Here is a 21,843-nt window from a genome sequence, read left to right on the forward strand (position 1 = left end):
AGCCGTAATTATTGAGAGATTAGGGTTAAGTTTTCACCTTTCACTGTTCTTCGAATTCGATTGGTCTCCGATCTGAGAGAAGAGAGAAGAGAGAAGAGCGAGCGAGAGAGAGAGAGAGAGAGAGAGACTTAAAAGATGAATGGGTCGGTCGATGGGTGACGATGGGCTGGGTGACCCGTTAAGCCCGGACGTCTGAGCAAGAAGGCCTGGTGATGGTCCTTCGGCCAGGAATAAAGCTTTTGGGCCATGCTCGGGTTTGGAAATTTAGGCCGGGCCGAACCCAACGTAGAGATAAATGCTACATTCTTTTTTTTTTTGAGCTAAAACGTGAAATTTTCATATCGATACTCAAAAGAGGAAGTACAGATTGCTCTAGAGCAAGGAGATCACCGCATCAACGACCATCTTCGCATCTCCCACAAACTAGACCTGTTCGTAACCCATGTCACTGCATAACTAGGTAGCATCTAGTGCTGCGATAGCTTCTACTACATTCCTACTCTCACACTCTATATTTCTTGACGTGATAATGAAAAATACCATTAAATTTTGAATAAATCATTATTAGAATCAACAACCTTATTTGAAACACTTTTCTTAAATTAAGAAGTGAAATATAAATGATTTATTTAATAATTTAAGTTAGACTTCAATATCTAAGTTAACACATAATAAATTTAATACTACCTCATCTAAACCTTTTAAGTGGTGTGATACTATATATGCCATTGGATGCAAAAAAAAAAAAAATATATATATATATATATTAACTGTAAAATAAAATATTATTATTATTAGTTTTATCTAATTCCTATTTGAATTACTTAAAACTGAGAAACTTAGAGATTGCATGATTAGACGTTTATGAGTTGATAGGAAGGACCAAGTACCGAAGATTTGCAAACCAACTTTTTGCTTTTCATTGTTTGAATACTACTTTGTCTCAAAGAATAAATATGGATAGCATACTCTATTTGTCCTTTTTTACTTTTTGCCAATTTATTTTAAGTTTTTTTTTTTTTAAAAAAAACAATAATATTGGGAAAGGAATACAAATAAAAGAGCAAGGAAAATAACCAAAAGAGTTGTGGTAGCTAGGCAGCCCATTTAGGTGCAATATGTGCTCTACTATTAGCTTTCCCGTAAATCTTTGAAGCTTTCGATTATGGTGCAATGGATGTATTCGATTGTGGCAATAGACCCTTTTGCATGACTATTTGTTTAAGTTTCCTTCTAATTTGTTTCAAGATGTTGTAACTTGTAAGTCACTCTTAAAAATTAACATAGCAGTTCACATTGTAATTGTTACGTCAGTTATTATAATGTAAATTGCCACGTGACAATTTATATGATACTTACCATATTTACAAATTGACGTGGCACTACACATAACACGTTTTTTTTTTTTTCTTTTTTTCTTTCTATTCATACGAGAGAAACAGGGAAAATGGAAGAACAAACAAAAAACATAAATTACAAAGGAGGGTCTTTACAGATTGTCACGTGACAATTTACATGACATTTATCACGTTTAAAAATTGACGCGACACTTCACATAACACATTTTTTTCTATTCATATAAGGGAAACAGGGAAAAGAGAAGAACAAACAAAAAACACAAATTACAAATGAGGGTCTTTGTTACTCCTAAGTTTAAGAGAATAAAGAAAAGGAGAATTGTTGGGAATGCTTCCAAACACTGAGTGAGAAGCGGTTCATTTAGCAATCAAGTGTGCCCGAGAGTTGACACATCTAAAGATCTTAGAAGCGGTCCAAAATGAAATAAAAGAGAGCTGATGATGACAGTCACTAATGATTAGAGCACATAGCCAATCCGTGAAAAGGTGACCTTGATTGAGAGCTAGAATGGTGATGAGCGAGTCACCTTCAAACAAGATAGAAGAGCAGCCATAAGACAAAACTAGTCAAATGCTAAGTATGGTTGTAGAAGCTTCACCAAAAAAGACATCCCAAGGTGGCAGCCTAAGAGTACTGCAGGTTGCCATAATCCAACCCTCATGATTGCTAAGAACAACAAATGCCACACTAAAGCAAGAACGAACAGCAACATCAAAGTTAACTTTGAAAGAACCAAAAGGAGGGTGGCTCAGGTTGTCGGCTGAGAGGACTCCTCCTTCCAAGCCTTCATGTGATTTTGGAAGGAGAGGTAAGTGTCATGTAATAATAGTATCACTTCACATAACACTTCGTAATAATTTGTGTGACATTTATTTTTATAAAATATAAATTAACACATAGATTTATTAAAAAAAATTGAAATAAAAGTTTGACCCCTAAAATTGTCCTTACGTGGTATACATTCCTTCTGGATGTGACTTCTTTCCCTAACAAAAAAATGCTGGATCTCAGCATGACACGTTGCCCTGGTTACCGACCTAGACGGTCAAATCTCAGTCAAAAACGGAATCATTGAGCTTAATTAAATTGTATGGATCACGTAGACTGCATTTTCAATTTTCTAGAAATAGACCATTTCTTTCATTAACACGTTGCCAATACGAGTCGTGCAAGAAACCTACACATTTGTAAACTTCTAGGAAATGTAATAACCAATTATAAAAATACACGTATTTAAAGTTGCTTAAACAGCCCTTGTCGACATTTATGTCGTGGAATGACCCAAACCCTATATTTATAGGACATGTTTTTTTTTTCGGCCTCAATTTATAAACCTGTCATATATTTTTTTAAAAGCTGATTGTTATATATTTGAAACAAAAAATATGTAAATTCAGTTGATGTGATTTATTTGATTTGCAATTAATTTCTTATAATTTCAAAATGAATTCTGAAATTTTTGAGTTGTCTTAACAAATTTTGATAATATGGCATATCATAACTAATCAAATTATGGTATGTGTTTTATCTAAATTAGGGTGCGTTTGAGATTGCGATTTTGTAAGAATAATCTGCGTTTTTAAAAGATATCGTAAAATGTAAGGTGTTTGGCATTGCGATTTAACAAGCACTTAGTTTAAAATAAGAAAAAAATCTGCGATTTCAATAAGCAGGGATGCTTATTTGAAAAAGTACGAATTTAAACCAAAATCATGAATTCGCATAACAAATATTTAATAAAAAAATATTTTTTAACATGTTTTACCAAACGCTTTTATGATTTTAAAAAGTAGAGATTTTAAAAACATTATTCTTAAAATCGCACTTATTGAAACCGCAATCCCAAACGGACTTCAATAGATTGAATTAGAATCGCACTTATTAGTGTTATAGTAATAGAATATATTAAGTCGGTGGACGGAATTTGACTCTAGCGATTAAATTGTTTTTTTTGGTATATCTCAATGACCTCTTTTAATACCACATGAATTGAAGCTAATTGTAAATCAGGTAATTAAATCATAGGGATTGATATTGAATTATATATATATTTGAGCACATATTTTTCAAATAATTTTATTAAAAATATAGATTGAATTAGAAAAAATTTCTTGAAACTAATTTGAAGGAAAATGAGTACATATCTAGAAGAGAAATGCTAGGTGTTCTTCTAGTGTTCTCTTAGTGTCATTTCAACTGTGATGTGACTTTTAAAATCACCAATAGATTAAAAGTCAATAATAATAATATCAAATTCAACGGCAATTTTAAAAGCCACATCACAGTTGAAAAAATATAAAAAAAATACTAAAAAAACACCTAATATTTTCATATCTAAAACTTCAATTATATTGGCGAGAAACATGTTGAATGGAATTGGACAAATCGTTGTCTTGCCACCATCCAATGACCAATGTATCCGGACATCAACAGGCACGTTTGGTGGGACAAAAGAGCTTTCAATTCTTGGGGCTCACACGTGAGAATTTCCGATTAAATTTTAGCTTCAAATTGACTGTGATGATTTTGATTGAAGTACAGGTCAAAATCTAATATCCTTTTAAAAAAATCTAAGTGTTTTTTTTTTTTTTTCTTCTTAGCTTTTTTTCTGTCAAGATAGGATTGAATTCATAGCTATCCAATCCATACTGGATTGAATTTTGATTGAGGTGAAGGTCAAAATCCAATAGCCTTTTCCCCTCTAGGCTCTTCTAAACAATTCTTCATAATAACATCAAAGTGATCTAAGGTTTTTTATTTTTGCTTTTTAGCTTTTTTCTGTCAAGATAGGATTGAATTTTGATTGAAGTTAAGGTTAAAATCCAATATCTTTATCATTTCTTCTAAACAATTTTGCCTAATTTAACAAAATAAATTATGGGTTTTTTTTTTTTTTTTTTTGTGCTTTTTAGCTTTTTCAGTCAAGATATGATTGGAGCTATAGTTATCCAATCCATACTGAATTGAATAATACCCAAACTTATTATTATTATTTTTTTTTTTAATTCACCCAAGCTTATTAATTAAGAAAATGCTGACATACTAATAACCTAGACGATCCTGCAAGTTATGTTAATTGATATTTTAAGCCCTAAATATTCCACCTGTGTAATAATAACTTGGACCAATTATTTTAAATTGAATGGCCTAGGTTTTGTCATGTTATTTAAAAAACTTACAAATCCTCTCTTTACGGTTACGGTTGCTACTCCCACCAACCTCACCGCCACGCTATCACTTAGGGACATAACCACGTACTACCCCCCGTAAGCTCCAATTCGTTCCATATAATTTTTTTTTTTTAAATATATAAATTATTTCAAAATTAACTTTTTATCTCCCCTCCCCAACCCCAATTTTTTTTTTTTTTAGCTCTCCCAAACCTAAAATTATAATTCCACCCCTATCACAACTAATAGTATCACCACCATCACCACTATTGATAATTTGAAAGTGGTCTTCCACCCCCTTTGCCATAATATTGGTCTTTGAGGTGGTCCAAACAACCATTATAAAATGAATGATTTATATTAGAGTTATTGTACAAGATACAATATCTAGAATATTGCACTCAAAAAAAAAAAAAAACATCAATCAAAGGATAATGAATGTTTTAAGTGGTAACACATGGCTGGTTTCCAAGAGATCTGAAGCTGACATCTGACAAGCCCTATAGAAATTATCATACTCAGGTAAGTTTTAGCCACTTTATAATTGATATGTGTACGTTATGTGAAGCAGATCAAAACCAAGTGGCTCAAATGCTCCAAATTCCAATCATGCTAGTAATGTCAACAGAATTTGTCCCTAAAATTAATACCTCTCTAGTTGTTGTCCTTGATTTTCTTAGCGGACGATATTATATCAATACCTTTAATCTGAACCGTTAAAAAAATTGTCATATCATTATAAAAATGCCCATTACTGTCTCTCTTTGCTCTTCGCCCGCTCCCACCACCATTAAGCTGCTATCTATAATGTCTTTTGTGTTGTTCCATCACATAGAGCGGCCAAACCACCCTCGCGTTTTAAGGTCCATCATGCTGTTTCTTAAATTTAAGACCATCTAATTGTTGTCCTAGATTTTCTCATAGGACAATGTCCTGCCCTACCCAAGGACAAGTGTCCCAACTGCAGGAAATGGCATGGCCAAAATCAGCATGTAATACAAATGAGGGACCATGGCTAGGTGGATTAGGTGGCCAACCGCTCACCATAAAATCTAAAGCAACAGTACCCGCCAGAATTCGAATCAACTTATTTATTTTCTATTACATAAACACAAATTAGTAGACGTAATTATCAGATAATCTCTTTAAGTCTTATCCAATTAAAGTTCTAAGTGAAAATAACATAACTTTAATATAATGAAATATCTTTGCTTTTATTTCAATTTTCTATTTGGGAGAGAAAGAGAGAGAGAGAGATTTGCAGTTGAAGAACAAGGTTGCTCTCTCAGCTTTGCTTGCTTAAGAAACAATAGCCAGAGGGAAGTTAGGCCAACGGTTAACTTCCCTCCAAACCCTCTGATTCCCTTGGAATCAAAGCAAAGCTTTTTGCAGTTGCTTCTTGGTCACCATCTGATACACCCAACTTCACCTTCCTGACACACTCTTCACAACCATCTTACTCTGCCCAATCCCTCTATAAACTGTTGAATTCCAAGAACTTTTGTTCATACTTGAGGTCCATCTAAGGATGCCCATAAGAGATTCTGACATTTTTGGTGGCAAAAGCGACCAGCTGCAGCAGGCCCAGTTGAGTTCTTTAGCTGGGGTGCTTGAATTTTTCAATGTATTGAGCTGTGGGCTTTCTGGGATTTTTGGTTTCTGAATTTCGGGTTTTGGCTTGCTGCTGCCCCACCCAACGGGTACTTTTTTCATGTTTGCTTCTTTGAGCTCTCTCATGAATGGTGTGACGCTCTGAATTATAGGCTTTCAACCAAAACCAACTGCTCAGCCACTTTCTTCGTGACTCAACCGCTGGAATTCCGATTTCTGTTAAATTCACACAACAAATAGTCATTGTCATTGCTTGGCATCTCGTTCTGCTATATCTCTGTTAGAATATATTCTGTTATTCTGAATATATTCTAACAATCTCCAAATGAACACCCGGTACTTTTTTCCGCCGGACTCCTTGTGCAGTTCCGTCGGCGCGGTTTCATTTTCGTCAAATCCTCCGGCAAGGGAAGATGGTGGGGCTGTTGGCAGCCGACACAGGCCTTCTCGTGCTCTCCCTTCTTCTTTCTGGGCAAAGATGGCGATGAGGATCTCTAGAGCGAGGTGGTTCACCTTCTTAAGAAGAGTTTTCCACTACCAAAATGGATCAAGATCTGATCTTGGCTCCAATCCTTTCAATTCAAGCACTTGGATGTTGCTGGAGTTTACAGCTTTGGTTGTTCAAATAAGCTTCACAACATTTACTCTAGCCATTTCCAAGAGGGAGAGGCCTGTTTGGCCTATGAGAATCTGGATTGTTGGTTATGATATTGGGTGTGTGCTTAGTCTGCTCCTACTCTATGGCCGCTACCGGCATCGTCATCTGACTCAAGGAGATGGTTTAAGCCTTCCCGATTTGGAACAGCAGAGGGGCAGCGAAGAATCCAGGTATATCTTCAACTCCTATCCTATCAATCACTTTTATCCTAAACAATCATTAGTAATTCCCATGGTGACAGCTTTTCTGTCGGAAATCACTATTAGAATTTTTGGAGCTAGCGACGAAAATATCATGCAAATTTTAGGGGTTACAATTTGTGTAGGGGTGTTTGATTTGGGCCATAATGAGACATGAGTATCAGATTCTATAAGTTAATTTTAATCCGATCAATTTAATTAAACGTGTTAGACTTCTCAATCATAACACGCTAATTTTGTATTAGATTTATATAGGGTTCGCGAGTCATGTTAAAAAAATTTCAGCCCTAAATGTTAGGTGTTGGGTTTGGGTTCAGGTCATGTTGAGACATATACATAAGACTATATAGATTAACCATAGCTTGACCCATTTAATTAAATAGGCTAGACTTTCCAACCCTAATTCCCTAACTTTGACTTTGAGTTGAGTTTGTATTTGGTTTGCGAATTGTGTAAAAAATTATGAGCCCTAATAAATGTTGGGATTAAATTTGAGTTGGACAGAAAAGCGTTCTAAAAAAGTAAGAAAATCATATAATAGTAAGAAATTATGCAAACAGCTTAGTAGTTATGAATCTTATATATCTGGCTAAATACTAAATTCTAAAAATGATTACTGTAATTCAGATAGTGTGGTTACGAAGACATTGTATTGGCGTTTGTTGAGTTCTGCATCGATTATGTTGTAGGGCCATCTGGGTTATACAAATGATTAGGAAGAGCCCAAGCTCGAGCTCTTAATGAGAGGACTTCAATGGGGCTCACTTGTTTAAGCAAATGTTCAAGCAATTCTTTTTTAGATAGATGAACCTCATCGGAACTCTTTTCTTGTTGGCTGCAATTTAGTAATCAATTGCAGGGATGTTGGTCCACTGCGCAAATATAACCAACACATCTTTGGATTGTAACAAGTAATATAAGAGTATAACCTGATAGTACCATATGGTTTGAGCATATTGTGTCCTTGTGAGAGATTTGAGTGATGGATGTTGTACTACAAGATTTATGAGAACATCAAATATGTCAAGTAACTTAGACAACCTTTAAATTCTAAGTATGATGGTATTTATCCAAAAAGAAGAAAAAAAGTATGATGGAAGCAATGCATAAATGATGAAAATCATAATGAAATCATTATAAGCTGCTTGCTTTTACTGTTTTAATGCACATAAACAAGTGTTCATTGATTTAATGTAAATGGTGGGTACAGGATCTCACATTTGATGAACAAATGCCGGACTTCACTTGAGCTGTTCTTTGCAATATGGTTTGTGATGGGCAATGTTTGGGTTTTCGACTCTCGCTTTGGGTCCTTCCCTCGAGCCCCAAAACTTCACGTGCTCTGCATCTCCCTGCTGGCTTGGAATGCCATCTGCTACTCCTTTCCATTCCTACTGTTTTTGCTGCTATGCTGTTGTGTGCCACTGATTAGCAGCCTCGTCGGATACAACATGAACATGGGATCAACTGATAAGGGTGCATCTGAAGATCAAATTTCCCAGCTTCCCAGTTGGAGATATAAAGAAGTCGACACCAAGTTAGAGCTTGGCAATGATACTGTCTGCAATCCCAACTTAACAAACGAAGATCCAGTAAGTCAAATTTTAACTTGCAGATAGCTAATCTTGCCTAATAATAGATAGATTAGTAGAGATTAGTAGATTGTGATGACGTAGTAGTAAAATCAGTTTTTACTACTACTTCATTTCAGTCTTATAGCAATTTACTAACTAGCATTTTTTAACTGTTTAATTGGCCTTGCACAAATGAATCTTAATAAAAACTCAATGCCTCTTCTCAATGCTTAATTCAACAAGTAGATGCCAAGTGAAAAAGATGATATTCTATTAAAGTTTATCTGATGAGGCTGTTCTGTTTTCTTGTGGTGGGATTGACAGGAATGCTGTATTTGCCTAGCTAAATATAAGGACAAGGAAGAATTGAGACAGTTGCCCTGTTCCCATGTGTTTCACCTCAAGTGCGTGGATCAATGGCTCCAAATTATATCTTCATGCCCTCTTTGTAAACAAGAACTAGAGAGGTAGAAAGCAAGATAATCACTTAGAAGCTGAAGTTTTTATTGGTCTTTCTTTTCATTGTTATTTTTTTTTTTTTTCAAATTTTCTCACTTTAATTTGGTGTGATTTATATGTATTAACATGGTTACTCGAGTGAGTATTGCTTGTACAGTGGAGGTCACCAGTAACCATGAATATACTGAAGTCTACTGTCTTTGAGTATACACAGCAGGATAATGATGTTGGACTCCTTGCTTCCTAAAGGTAGCGGAGTCTATTACCCTAGCTACCAGGATACATCAACACTTGTATATGATTTTTGATTTTCATTAAAATGTGAAATACATGCACTAAATAATGATTGAGTGCTTATTCTATATATAAATTTATGCTCTCTTACACAATGTTCTTCATTTTGTGCACACTTAGATACAGCATCTTTGCCAAATTTTATTGGAGCATAGTGAGTGTAAAATACCTCCCCAAACCCACCTTTTCTAAAGTAGAAGTGGCAATTCATATTTGTATGTCGAGTTCAGATCGTATCGAGACATAAGTATAAGACTATATAGATTAACCTTAACACAGCCCACCAATTACATGTTAGGTTCGTGGATCGTGTCAAAATTTATCAATTACGAGTTATGTAAAAAATTGTCAGTCCTACTCTCAAGAATAAATAATTCTGTTAAGAAAGGGAACTTAGATAATTCAAAGCAGGAATGAATATTTTGTTAAAGATAGCCATGTCCTCTGACTCAATTCTCAGCACCACCTACAAAGTCAATGTCTGTTAAAATGGGACCTCGTGACTTAACATGACTAATTAATCTACTCTGCTCTACAGAAAACTCAAGGTATCATCGTTTTCTTTGCTTTGGCTTCAATTCTGTTCTTTTCTCTTGGGAGCTGGTCAAATATATATATATTTAAACAATTGTTTGCACTAATGATGGAAAAAATGGTTGTTAGGTGGATTTTGTTAGCACCTAATTCGACATGAGTATGCGTGTTCTGAGTGCAGTGTGTAAAGGCAACTGCATTTTCAACACATTTGACTTTTTAAGTTGCTGGCTGAGGTTATGTTTCACGTTCATCTCACCAACCCTAGTAGGCTAGTTGTACAAGTAGTGTGATGGTAATAGTAATGAAAAATGTTAGACCTCCATTCTCTTTACAACTCTTTAAGAATTTGTTTACATGTGTTAGTATGTGATTGGACAATGTTAATTTTTTTTTAAATGTCTGATGATGCTCTAATCACGTTCTAACGCATGTCAGTATGCTTGTAAAAGATTTATAAATGGGTTGTAGATCTAGCATTACCCAATAGCACAAATGGTGATAATTATAATCTAGATATGATCGACAGGAAATCACAAGTTCCCAACTGTAAGATCTTGAAAATTGTGATATATCATCTCTATGAGGGTATTAATCTCATGGAGAGACAACTTGTTAAGGGAGAAGTTACTAATTAAAACTCACCACCATTGCATCATTTAATAGATGTAATGATGTTTAACACATACAATCCCTAAAAGGGTTGTGTCCGTTCATGGTGAACAAACATCTCCCACGAAAAAATCTATCACCATGAGAGGTTATGATACGTGAGAATGCCCGCTATTATAGCTTGATCACCCATCACGTTCCTTCCATAATGACACCACCAAGCAACATATAAACCTCAGAAACAATGTGTCTTAATAAATTCTTTTTGCAAGGTGTTTGTGAAGAGGTGTTATCATGTATTCTTTAAGGTAGAGTTTTCAATATAACCAATAGTTTTGACTTGAAACATTACTTTCATAATGTTTTTGTAAAATCTGTCTTTAGAACCAGTATTAAGAAAAAAAATTGCAGGTCTTGATCTGACCTGATCAAATTATTCTAATTTCTCTAGGATATTCATACTAGAGAAATTGTTGATATAACAAATACTCAAAAGATTTGTTGTTTGCTTACTGACTTCATATAGAAATTTCTAGCAAATTTCTAGGATACTCTAATGTTTACTTCTAGCCAAAATATAGGGTAGTTGGTAGTGTGTACCACAGTTTGGTAAGGATAGAAATTTCTATCAAATTTGGTTGGGAGAATTTTCTCTAACCTAATTTATAAATGAATAATGTTATTTAATAAAGACGGCTATGCAATTAAGATGACATAGTAGTGAAAATCAATCATTAACTTTTTTTTTTAACAAGTGCTAATCTAATGGTTACTTTTGACTTCCACATCATCAAATTGTATAACAGTTATATAAGAGTTTATTAAAAATCATTACTGTTTGTAAATTTTTTTCCACATATCCCTTGGTATGTGAGGATCGAGAAGCATATGATTTTTTGATTGAATTGAATAATGTTATTTAATAAACTTTTATTCAATTATCTTATAATTAAATAATGTGACAGTAAAAATTAAGTTTTTAATTGTAGTAGGTAATGTTTCAAAATTGGACTTTGCACGTATAGTCCTTCAACTCCAAGGCTTCCATCTATAGAAATACACCATTGCAGGTCACTTTTATTGATGCTCTATTGCCAAATTTTTGACAAATCTCGAGTCAAATTCATTTGGTGCAGTAGTAGGATGCCACGTGTATGGCTGTCGGTGACAGCCCGTCACCCGTTACAAAAGCACGGAATTAAAGCGGCTGTTCATCGTAATATCTTGGGTGTCGTTTAAGTTAGAAATAATGTTACGAGTCTCTCTTAAGTCCTTTAAAAAATGATGTGATTATTAAAATTACTATTAGGCTTGTGATTGATTATTATTAAATTTTGATCGAATGATGATTTTAATAGTCACATTATTCTTAAATCGACACAAAAAAAAAACTTTTAAAATTACTCAATTAGGAAGGAGAGTCGAGGTTAACTGTTTAGCGTTGACTTGAGCCAGTTGGCGAGAAAAACGAGTGCTTCCCTCTCAAGAATAGTACTAGGACGGTTAATTCGTGTCCTCTATCGCACGACGGGATTTAGATTACTAAACGACCTCAAACAGAGATGAAAATAACAATCATGCCCCTGCTTCCCTCGGGTAAGAGGACATGAAGGTGAATTGAAGAATTTTTTTTTCTGGTATTTTTTGGTTTCCCATTATAGAATGTGGCAACTTTGCAAATTTAGACCAAATTGAAGGCCACTCTCACGGTTGCTCGTACAAGTCGCCAACTACTACCAGCTGATTCGACACAAGCGGCGAGTATAAAAAGAGCTGCAACAAAATCTCCGCCACCACTTGAACAATACGGACCCTTCTCACTTTCACCTGCGCTCTCTCGCTCGCTCTCTCTGTGTGCGTTTGTTTGTTTGTGAAGAAAGAAAGAATGGGCGAGATAAGGTCGAAATTCTTGGAGGTTTACTCGGTGTTGAAAGCGGAGCTCCTCCATGACCCGGCTTTCGAATTCACCGACGATTCTCGCCAATGGGTCGAGCGGGTAAATCTCCATTTCTCTCTCTCTAATGTTTCACACGCACATAAACGTACACGTTGTGCATTTTATTTTGTATATTCGTTGTGTGTGATTGCCGATTGGATGCTTTGATTTGAGGCTGTTGGGTTTGAGTGTTGGTGGTGTTTTGTTTCGGTTTGGTATGTAAATATGTGACCTTGGGACACAAATTATGTCTATTCTGTGTGATTTTGATGCCTTGGGATAAAGCTTTATTTCTTCAAGAAAAGAAAAGTTCGATTTTTGTCACTTGTTTTGCGAGTTCTCATTTGATTGTTTGTTCGTTTACTCAACCGAGCTCATGGTTGTAGTACTAGGTGTTTGTTGGCCTTAGATCTCTGAAATTTTAGTGGAAAGGAATTATAAATTTGGTGAAGTTAATATTAATTAAAGAATACGTGGGTATTGGTTAGTTGACTAAATTAGGTGGGGTTTTTCAGCCGGGTGTATAAAATATGGTAAGGTTATGGGTTGTCCTTAGTGGTCCGAGAACTTGGTGTTATGGGTCAAAGAAGAAAACAGAGGAGGATTGTGCAACTACTAAGAATCTAAGATGAGAACTTTAATTGTATATTAAGCATGATACAGAAAAAGAACCATGGATTCGAGACGGATAATTAGCGCGGTAGATGGCATGAAGTTGCAAGATTCAATGAACTTGAAGCTCATTTATTCTTGGGGATAAATTAATGGAACTACATTTTGTGCAACTACTACTTCCCCGTTCTAAACATTGATTGTTTGTACCAAATATGGTTTCTTTTGACACCTAATATGACAACAAGCTGTTCTCTGGAGATTTTTCTTTTGCCATGCTTGGAAACCAATAACTTTAATAATGGTGGAACAGGATGGCCTTTGTGTAGTCTATTATAGTTGCATGGATGCAAGAGCAATCTTTCTTGTATTGTTTTTCGGGCATGTTGAAGTGCAGGCATCATAGAAGCTGTAAACCAAGAAAAGCCGTTGCCGTGTGTGTGCGGATGTGTTTGTGCTGTGAGTGTGTGCATGCACATAGATGTCTCTTCATATTATTCTAATTACTCTATTCTTGGGCTTAGACTATGTGTGTGTGCCTGCTCATGCACATGTGGCCTATGTGTGTATCTGTTCCAATGTATTTTGCAATGCCATAAGCATCTACCAGCATGTATTCTTTAGCGGTGTACCACTTCTCTCCTTCCCTTTAAAAATATGCCCATTTGTACTAGTCCTGATTGTGTCTCTGTGCCCCATTGTTTGCAGATGCTGGACTACAATGTACCAGGAGGTTTGTACTGTAATATGATAATATAAGAAATTGTACTCTTTGTTCTCGTGACCTCTTTGTGCTAAAGCTTCTGCCCTCCAGAGAAGAGGAAATAGTTTTAATTGGATTGGTTATTGGCAGGCAAGTTGAACCGAGGACTATCTGTCATTGACAGCTACAAGTTACTGAAAGAAGGAAAGGAACTAACTGATGATGAGGTTTTTCTTGCATGCGCACTAGGTTGGTGCATTGAATGGGTATGCCTACAATGTACCTCTTTGCTCTTTTGGCTGATCTTGATTTTATCACTCATGATAATTACCACACCAGTTGTTTCACATTGGTTGCATCAAAATTTAGTCCCGTCTTAACAAAGAGTCTTGCAGCTTCAAGCATATTTTCTTGTTCTTGATGACATCATGGACAATTCTGTTACACGCCGTGGCCAACCTTGCTGGTTTAGGCAACCTAAGGTGTGAAGTTGTAGTGAGAATGAATGCCTTCCTTCTTACCATAAAAAGCGCGTTAATGGTTTTTCCTAACATCTGCAATAACTCATCATAGGTTGGTTTGATTGCTACAAATGATGGCATAATTCTTCGTAACCACATTCCAAGAATTCTCAAGAAGCATTTTAGAGAAAAACCTTACTATGTGGATCTGCTGGATTTATTTAATGAGGTGGGCTTATCTTTGTATATATTCTAAGGCAGGACTGGTGAGTTTCCTTTCTGACCAAAGACCAATCATGATATCATTTATCTATATCCAGGTGGAATTCCAAACAGCATCAGGACAAATGATAGATTTAATTACCACACTTGAAGGAGAGAAAGATCTATCTAAGTACTCACTTCCTCTGTAAGTAAAATTTGAGATGGTTGTGATGCCTATATGATTTAACTTCCAATAATGAGTTCCTTTTTGTGTCCTTAACAGATGAAATATTTGTATTCTCATGCAGGCACCGACGCATTGTTCAGTACAAAACTGCTTATTATTCATTCTACCTTCCAGTGAGTAATTTTCTTATTCTATGTTCATAACTCTTGTTGCTAAGTCTGATTGATATTTATCATTTTCGTTAAACCAATTAAGGGAGGTTTTTTTTTTTGTTGTTAAATTCCATTTAAATGATTCTCAACTGTTGTTTCTTCAGAGTAAATCTGAAAATCTGTTGATTATTTTCCTGTGAACTTGCTGACTGCTTGTTGAAGTTTCTTTCCACATGAAACTGCTCATTTATGGAACTTTTGGATATTGATGGCCATGTTTTATAGGAATTTCGATCCCCCCCCCCCCCAAAAAAAAACAGTTTTTGAGCCCATTAAACAGTTTGACTCAAAAATTCATAAGAATATTGCTAACATGCTCATAGGTTTATGTTCTTAAAGGCCTAAAACCATGCCACATAACCCTTACCTTTTTATAATCTTAATTTTTCTGCGTCTTTTCTAAGAAGTGCTTATTTACGTCCAACCTTAGTGAATCTGCTTATACGTTTTATTCTTTTTGCTCATTCTGCGTATCCAGGTTGCTTGTGCGTTGCTTATGGCGGGTGAAAATCTTGAAAATCATATTAATGTGAAGGACATTCTTATTGAAATGGGGATCTATTTTCAAGTACAGGTAATTGTATATTGCACATGAAAATCATTACATTCATTTGGTTGCCAAAAGACGGTGTGAAGACAAAGTATTCATCAATTCCAAACTCAAAACTATTACAGCCAAAATTTGTATTCTTTTCCCATGTCTTGTCAGTAATCAAACATGCATATATATTTTTCTGGTAATTTTCCAGAGGTTCTCTGTCAGTGTTAATGATATTTAAATGTGTTGTGTAGGACGATTATCTGGATTGTTTTGGTGCTCCTGAAGTGATTGGTAAGGTATGTTATGTGATGTACTCATACGACTCTTGGTAATGAAATTTCCATGAATGTTGATTTCTTTGTTCTATTAAATACTTAAGACACCTTACTGGTGGCCTTTTGAACCATCAGGTTGGAACAGATATTGAAGATTTTAAGTGCTCTTGGTTAGTTGTGAAAGCACTAGAACGTTCTACCGAGGAACAGAAGAAACTATTATATGTAAGCCCGCAGCTTCATCCAACTTAAAATTGTATGACGTTTTGGCATAACAGTTAATAGACTTTTATATGTCATGTTTTGTCATCAGGAGGTTTATGGGAAAGCAGATGAAGCTTGTGTTGCAAAAGTGAAAGAACTATATAAAGTTCTTGATCTTCAGGTTTCTCTCTCTGCCTCATCTTTCTTCTTTACATCTTTTTGGAGCATTATTCATTATTAAGAGAAATAGAAAAAAGAGAGATCTTTGTTGAACAACCCCAAAATGGCACTATGGAAAAATATTTGAAAAAATCTCAAATACCCGGCATTTCTTGGTTAAACTGCATACACTGGAAATGGGAACCAGACCTTTCAAATTCAAGTTTAACCTGAGGTTATTTTGTAGGGTGTTTTTGCGGAGTATGAGAGGGAGAGCTATGAGAAGCTTGTAAAATTCATTGAATCTCATCCAAGTAAAGCAGTGCAAGCGGTGTTAAAATCTTTCCTGGCAAAGATTTACAAGAGACTGAAGTAGGAACCGAGGCAGAAGGTTCAACAGAGTTGACATCCAGTCTTCTCACCATTAGCATTTGTTCACTCCCATTAAAGTGTTTGTACTATATATGAAGATTTTCTTATTATTGGTTCTGTTTATGCTTCTAAAATCCTCTCTCTGTCTCTCAGAGTGGAAAATCAATCCGCCAAATGGGTTGGTGAATCTCTGTAATCAGATGGTTGTAGAAGGTTCTAAATAAATTTTGCATTAACAGTATTCATTCTTCAGGAGGAATAGGATCCTATCTATTTTATAATTAAGATTTAAAGTTTGTGTAACTAACAATATATATGAAGTCAATGTTAGTTGTCTTTTAAATAATTTAAATAATTTGAAATAATGTAAACCGTTAGATGCACCAATTATAAATCTTGACCGTTAAATTGATACTATTCATTTCATTTGAAATGAAGTAGATCCTTATCTCGTTTCAAGATCAAGCACTAGAACTTGTAAGTAACATTCACATCCGCTCAATAAATTTGTTCTCTATTTTAGATAAACAATCACATTTTTATATTTTAGCTATAAACCTTTTCAAAGTATTTACATCACACTCTTTATTATAACTATTTTCACTACTTCATTTAAATATCATTTTTTAAAGGTTTCTATATTTTTTTATAGGAAGGAGAGTAAATGTTGTTAAAGATTAAAAAATGTTTTGTTTTGTTTTTACATTTGGTGAGGATGTATTGAGAAGAGAAAGTTAAGAATTGACGGTTTAATGGTATTCTATATTATGTATAAGAAAATGGATAAAAACTTCTTACAAATTAGGTTGTAAGAGAAGAGAAGATAAAAACTTCTTACAATTCCTCAACAAAATCATGCTCCATATTTTCTAGGCATAAAACAAGAGAAGATTACAATTTAATAAAAAACTTTATTGAAAGTACTATAATTTTTATTTATTTCTTACAAATTTACGTGACAATTCACGAATTGTCATGCCAACTACATTAAATTTACTTACTAAATTTTGTTGCTTAAGTTTTTGTCTTTATGTGCCATGTGTTACTCATGTTGACTCGTACGTGAGTTTCCAAAAAGGTTGTAGTATACCTGCCCTAGGCATTTTCCTTACGGCAGACAACTACGGTCCCTCTATTTTTAAAACGACATACAGTTTAGGCGCAAATTGAGACCATATTACGAAACGGCTTCCCCCGAAACGGTTCGGCTATATTGGAATTTGGAGCTAGAAACTAGAAAGGACTTCATCAATTATAAGATTCCAAAACCCTTCTCTCTTTCTCTCTCTCTCTCTCTCTCTGTCAGAAACCCTGTTAAAGGTAAAATCTCTCTCTCACGAAAATTGATTTTAGCAATTTTTAATTTAATTAGTTATAGTTTTAATAATTGTCCACTATATATGGCCAATCCAATTCACTGTTTGGTTGCTGAGAAACTGAAGGAAAACAAAAAGGAGTGCTAATATTTGAGGTGATGCATTTGTGATTTTTTGATAAACAACATTAAGCTTGCAGCTAAAATGCTACTCCAATCTTATAGACGGGTTAAAGTTTCTTACTCAATTAATGCAGGGGTTAATTTTCCTTCTTGAGTCAATTTCTTTCCTATCGAGGAGGACTTGTATTTGAGAAGTGTCTGGAATTTGAAGAAAATGGTACCTTTTTTTTGGGGGGGGAATTTTTAACTAGTTTGTATTAGATGATAAATAGTTTGTTTTAGATATTTGAAGAGGATTAGTAGGGAGTCTGTGGTAGTCAAAGCAAATGGTACATTTTCGTGTGGGTTTTATTGTATTTGTATGAGTTTTTGAATAGGGTGTTGGAGAAAGGGGGGAAAATGTATGGAAGAGCAGGGCTTGAAAGATTTAGAAAAGCTCAGACATTGGAGCCGTTCTCAGTTGCTTCTAAATCATCACACAAGCAAACAACAGAACCTTTGGTTTCGTCCATCCACCCCCAACCTTCTCATCAGGAAACCCCATTCAAAAACCGGCTCCATGATCCTCAAAAACCCGTTGGACCTGAAGTCACGGTGCCAGCGGTGCCAGGGCTACAAGTGACTCAGGTCGGAGGGAGTCTCTCAACTTGGCAGCCTCCTGATTGGGCAATAGAGCCTCGGCCTGGTGTGTATTATCTTGAGGTGTTGAAGGATGGAGAGGTCATTGGTCAGATTAATCTGGATAAGCGAAGGCACATCTTTGGGAGACAGTTTCCAATGTGTGATTTTGTGCTTGATCATCCATCTATATCACGCCAGCATGCAGCTGTTGTTCCTCACAAGAATGGAAGGTTAGATGTATTTCCTTCACATATTTCATTACATTTACTTTGAGGATCATGATGACCATGTTAAAATTATGCTTGAAGCGTATTCTATTTGAATGAGGTGTGCATGTGGAATTGTCAGCAATGATGTCCATGTTGGTCATATATGATACACCTGGCAGTGTCTCTCTTTTCATTTCATGTTCTCTTTCTATGTATGTGATGCGTGTTTGTGTGTGTGTCCTTATAGTTTCCAAATTTGGGCTGTTTTTGTTCAAGTTTGCAGGCATTTACAGGACTTTATATCTTGCCTGCAGCATATTTGTGATTGATTTAGGGTCTGTTCATGGTACGTTTGTTGCAAATGAACGCCTGACAAAGGATAATCCTGTTGAGATTGAACCGGGTCAGTCTTTGCGGTTTGCTGCATCAACAAGAACTTATATACTGAGAAAGAATATCAAAGCTCTTTTTCCTCCTCCTCTGCAACCTGCAGAGATCAATCTACCTCCTCCTGATCCATCTAATGAAGAAGCTGTTTTGGCTTATAATACAGCTCTCAATAGGTATGGTCTGGCCAAGCAAGAATTATCAGCCAAATCTAGTGGGAATTTGGAAAGCTCATTTGATAGGAATGATGACAGGCAGGGATCCAGACCTGCCAAAAAGACTAGGAAACTAAGGGTTACTTTCAGAGATCAAGTTGGAGGAGAGTTGTCTGAAGTGATTGGCGTTTCAGATGGTGCACATGTTGAAACCGAACCTGGTCCAGGTGGTGTAAAAGAAGGAAGCCTTGTTGGTAAGTATGAATCACTTGTAGAGATTACTGTTATTCCAAAGGGGAAGGAACAGGGCTCATCAAGGGAAAAAAGCATCACCCAGAAAGGTGTTACTGATAGATTACAAGAAGTTTTGAACAAGGTCAAATCAACTCCAAAAAGTAATGCAATTTATGATGATCTTTACGGAGAATCGTTTTCAGGTAAAGTGGGTTCATCCTGGGCTTATGCTTCTGTTCCTCCTGGTGATGGACAACGTTCTTCAACAAAAGATGGAGAATTTTCTCGTGACTCAACTGGGAGATCTAGTACAGGACATGATGATGATGATGATAATGATCTGTTTGGCGATTAATCAAGGTGCAAAGGTCCTGAAGAGGTTGACTATTTTTTGGAGGCGTGTGGTTAAGTGATATAGTTTCAGTATTATCAGTTTAGGGGCATTTGTGAAGTTATATTCCTTCTGCATGTGAAATATCTCCTCGCTACATTTTGCCACAGGGTTTGAAGCCCTTGTTCAGTACCTTGAAAGGATAAAACAGATTTTATGAAGAAAGGCTTTAGTTCTAGTTGCCCTTTTGTGTAGCTGGTAATTGTTCATAGACTTGGTTACTTATCAAAAAAAAAATTGTTCATAGACTTGGTTGAATGTACGTAACTAGTTCTTCCATTTGATTTTGTCCCATCACGTTCTATTGGAAATATTTACTCTTACTCTCCAGCCTCCACCTTTTTTTGGTAAGGTTCACTTCAGAAATTTATTTTTTTATTATTTTTATTTTTATTTTTGTTAAAAAAAAAAAAAAAAAAAAAAAAAAAAACTCAACACAGTTATTTTGAGAAAACACAACTAGGTGTAGAGCTTACTTCTTACTTCTATATAGAGCGGTTGTGTGACCATACTCGGTGGAAGAGAGGGGTTGACTGCACGATCACCCTGTTCTGGTAGGGGTGGCTGTGCGACCACCCTGGACTTCTTGTGATGGTCACACAATTATCCCTATTCTCCATTAGACATGGTTCTCTAATTTTATTTTTATTTTTATTTTTTAAAAAAACAATTTTTAAGTAATAATTTAGCTCTTATATTTAAAAATTTAAGCATCCTTTTTTTTTTTTCCCTCAAAATATATCCCTATAAGGTGAGAAAAGTTTTCTAAAAATACTTTGTGTTTTAAATTGTTTGTCAATAATTTTAAAGAAAATAAAATTTTGATTTTGAAAACAGAAAAATATTTTCAAAGTCGTTATCAAACTAGGCCCAACTATTTTTAGCATCATAACATAGCAAATAGAAGGATTTATTTATAGCCAATTTCAAAGCAGAACATATTCTATTTACACAACGGGATCCATCATATTATTGACACCAAGAACAAAAGGATTGTATTGTGTAACCGACTGCTATTTTTTTTTTTGAAAACAAAAATAAAAATTGCTAGTATGCTCACAAATTCGACATGATCATATGTTAAATAAAGTCTCCAAATACAAATACACAAAGTTTTCTTTCTTAGTCTATGAGATATGTCATTAGAGAATGTGATTTTTACTTGCTTTATAGAATTGATGTTTGTTGTTTGTAAGAAAGAAAAATATTTCAATTTCATTGATAATAAGGTCTACAAGTCCCGAAGGAAATAAGATCCTCTCCATTTTAGGTAAATAGAGAGGAACCATTTCATGATTCATATTAGATTTCACAGCATTTAACGGTGTATATGTTATCTACGTTGTCACGTCATTTTAATTCTTTAAATGATGTGACACCATGTATACGGTTAGATACTCGAAAATCTAATCCAAGTCATGAAATATCCCATCCCTATTTCAAGGCCTCAACAAATGAGTGTATTGGGCCAAATCATCAGCAAGGTACAATAGAAAGATAGTATAGGAAAACATGGTGGCTATTAACAGACATTTTTTGTTTTTCTCCGTTGAAGAATGGAAATTAGTGGCTACAAATTGTTGATTAGGTGTCACCACAAATTAGCCAAACAGAATATAAGTGTTGCCAGATTTGGGTACATATTTCTTCCTTAGAACTCCTCAATTCCTCCCCTTATGAGAGAGAGAGAAGTCAATTCTTCATTGTGAGAGAAGGAGAAGAAAATCAATTTTCCTTCTCACCCTGAAAGCAATTCGTATCAGCCAGGGAGAGTTGTTATTTTCAGGTAAATTAGTTATTCTCAACATTCACAATGTCCAATACTCCTAACCTTGAATTCTTTCGATTTATTTATTTTATTTCTTTAATTATTATTATTATTATTATTTTTTAAGTTTTACTTTAAATGAATAAAGCTCACCCAGATCGTAGCCAATTTAGAGGCAATTGAGAGAGGATTCCAATGAAATCCACGTGTCCAAACAAGTTTTAAGCAGTTTAAACATCTCTTTCATGCGAGGGTCGAATAAGTTGCAATTCAACCAATGAATTGTTGCGATATAAATTCTTT

At 35.1% G+C, this 21,843-nt stretch overlaps 4 protein-coding genes across 5 annotated transcripts in view; 3 read left to right on the plus strand and 1 right to left on the minus strand.

Annotated features, from left to right (window-relative positions):
* Positions 1-62, minus strand: part of LOC132174860 (uncharacterized) — a 6,522-nt gene extending 6,460 nt beyond the window's left edge. Inside the window, exon 1 of the mRNA XM_059586581.1 lies at positions 38-62. The gene's annotated coding sequence lies outside the window, so the exon portion shown is untranslated. The remainder of the gene's footprint in view (positions 1-37) is intronic.
* Positions 63-5,749: 5,687 nt separating this feature from the next.
* LOC132176265 (E3 ubiquitin-protein ligase At4g11680) lies at positions 5,750-9,388 on the plus strand. The gene is made up of 3 exons (XM_059588423.1): positions 5,750-6,968; positions 8,209-8,590; positions 8,897-9,388. The coding sequence occupies exons 1-3, from the start codon at positions 6,466-6,468 to the stop codon at positions 9,041-9,043; spliced, it is 1,032 nt and encodes a 343-aa protein (XP_059444406.1). The 5' UTR covers positions 5,750-6,465; the 3' UTR covers positions 9,044-9,388.
* A 2,790-nt stretch (positions 9,389-12,178) lies between these two features.
* Positions 12,179-16,578, plus strand: LOC132174738 (farnesyl pyrophosphate synthase). Its single transcript, XM_059586394.1, has 12 exons — positions 12,179-12,467; positions 13,728-13,752; positions 13,873-13,988; positions 14,118-14,204; positions 14,296-14,412; positions 14,504-14,592; positions 14,696-14,747; positions 15,265-15,360; positions 15,579-15,623; positions 15,738-15,827; positions 15,916-15,987; positions 16,213-16,578. The coding sequence occupies exons 1-12, from the start codon at positions 12,357-12,359 to the stop codon at positions 16,339-16,341; spliced, it is 1,029 nt and encodes a 342-aa protein (XP_059442377.1). The 5' UTR covers positions 12,179-12,356; the 3' UTR covers positions 16,342-16,578.
* Positions 16,579-17,595: 1,017 nt separating this feature from the next.
* LOC132175055 (protein phosphatase 1 regulatory inhibitor subunit PPP1R8 homolog) lies at positions 17,596-20,051 on the plus strand. Of its 2 annotated transcripts, XM_059586863.1 has the most exons (3): positions 17,605-17,657; positions 17,910-18,626; positions 18,920-20,051. In XM_059586863.1, exons 2-3 carry the CDS (start codon positions 18,175-18,177, stop codon positions 19,734-19,736), a joined length of 1,269 nt encoding a protein of 422 aa, XP_059442846.1. In that variant the 5' UTR covers positions 17,605-17,657; positions 17,910-18,174; the 3' UTR covers positions 19,737-20,051. The 2 variants fall into 2 exon arrangements, with proteins under 2 accessions (XP_059442845.1, XP_059442846.1); XM_059586862.1 differs by having other exon boundaries at positions 17,596-18,626.
* The last annotated feature ends 1,792 nt before the right edge of the window (positions 20,052-21,843 follow it).

This window comes from Corylus avellana, chromosome ca3, assembly GCF_901000735.1.
Source record: "Corylus avellana chromosome ca3, CavTom2PMs-1.0".
NCBI classification, from domain to species: Eukaryota; Viridiplantae; Streptophyta; class Magnoliopsida; order Fagales; family Betulaceae; genus Corylus; species Corylus avellana.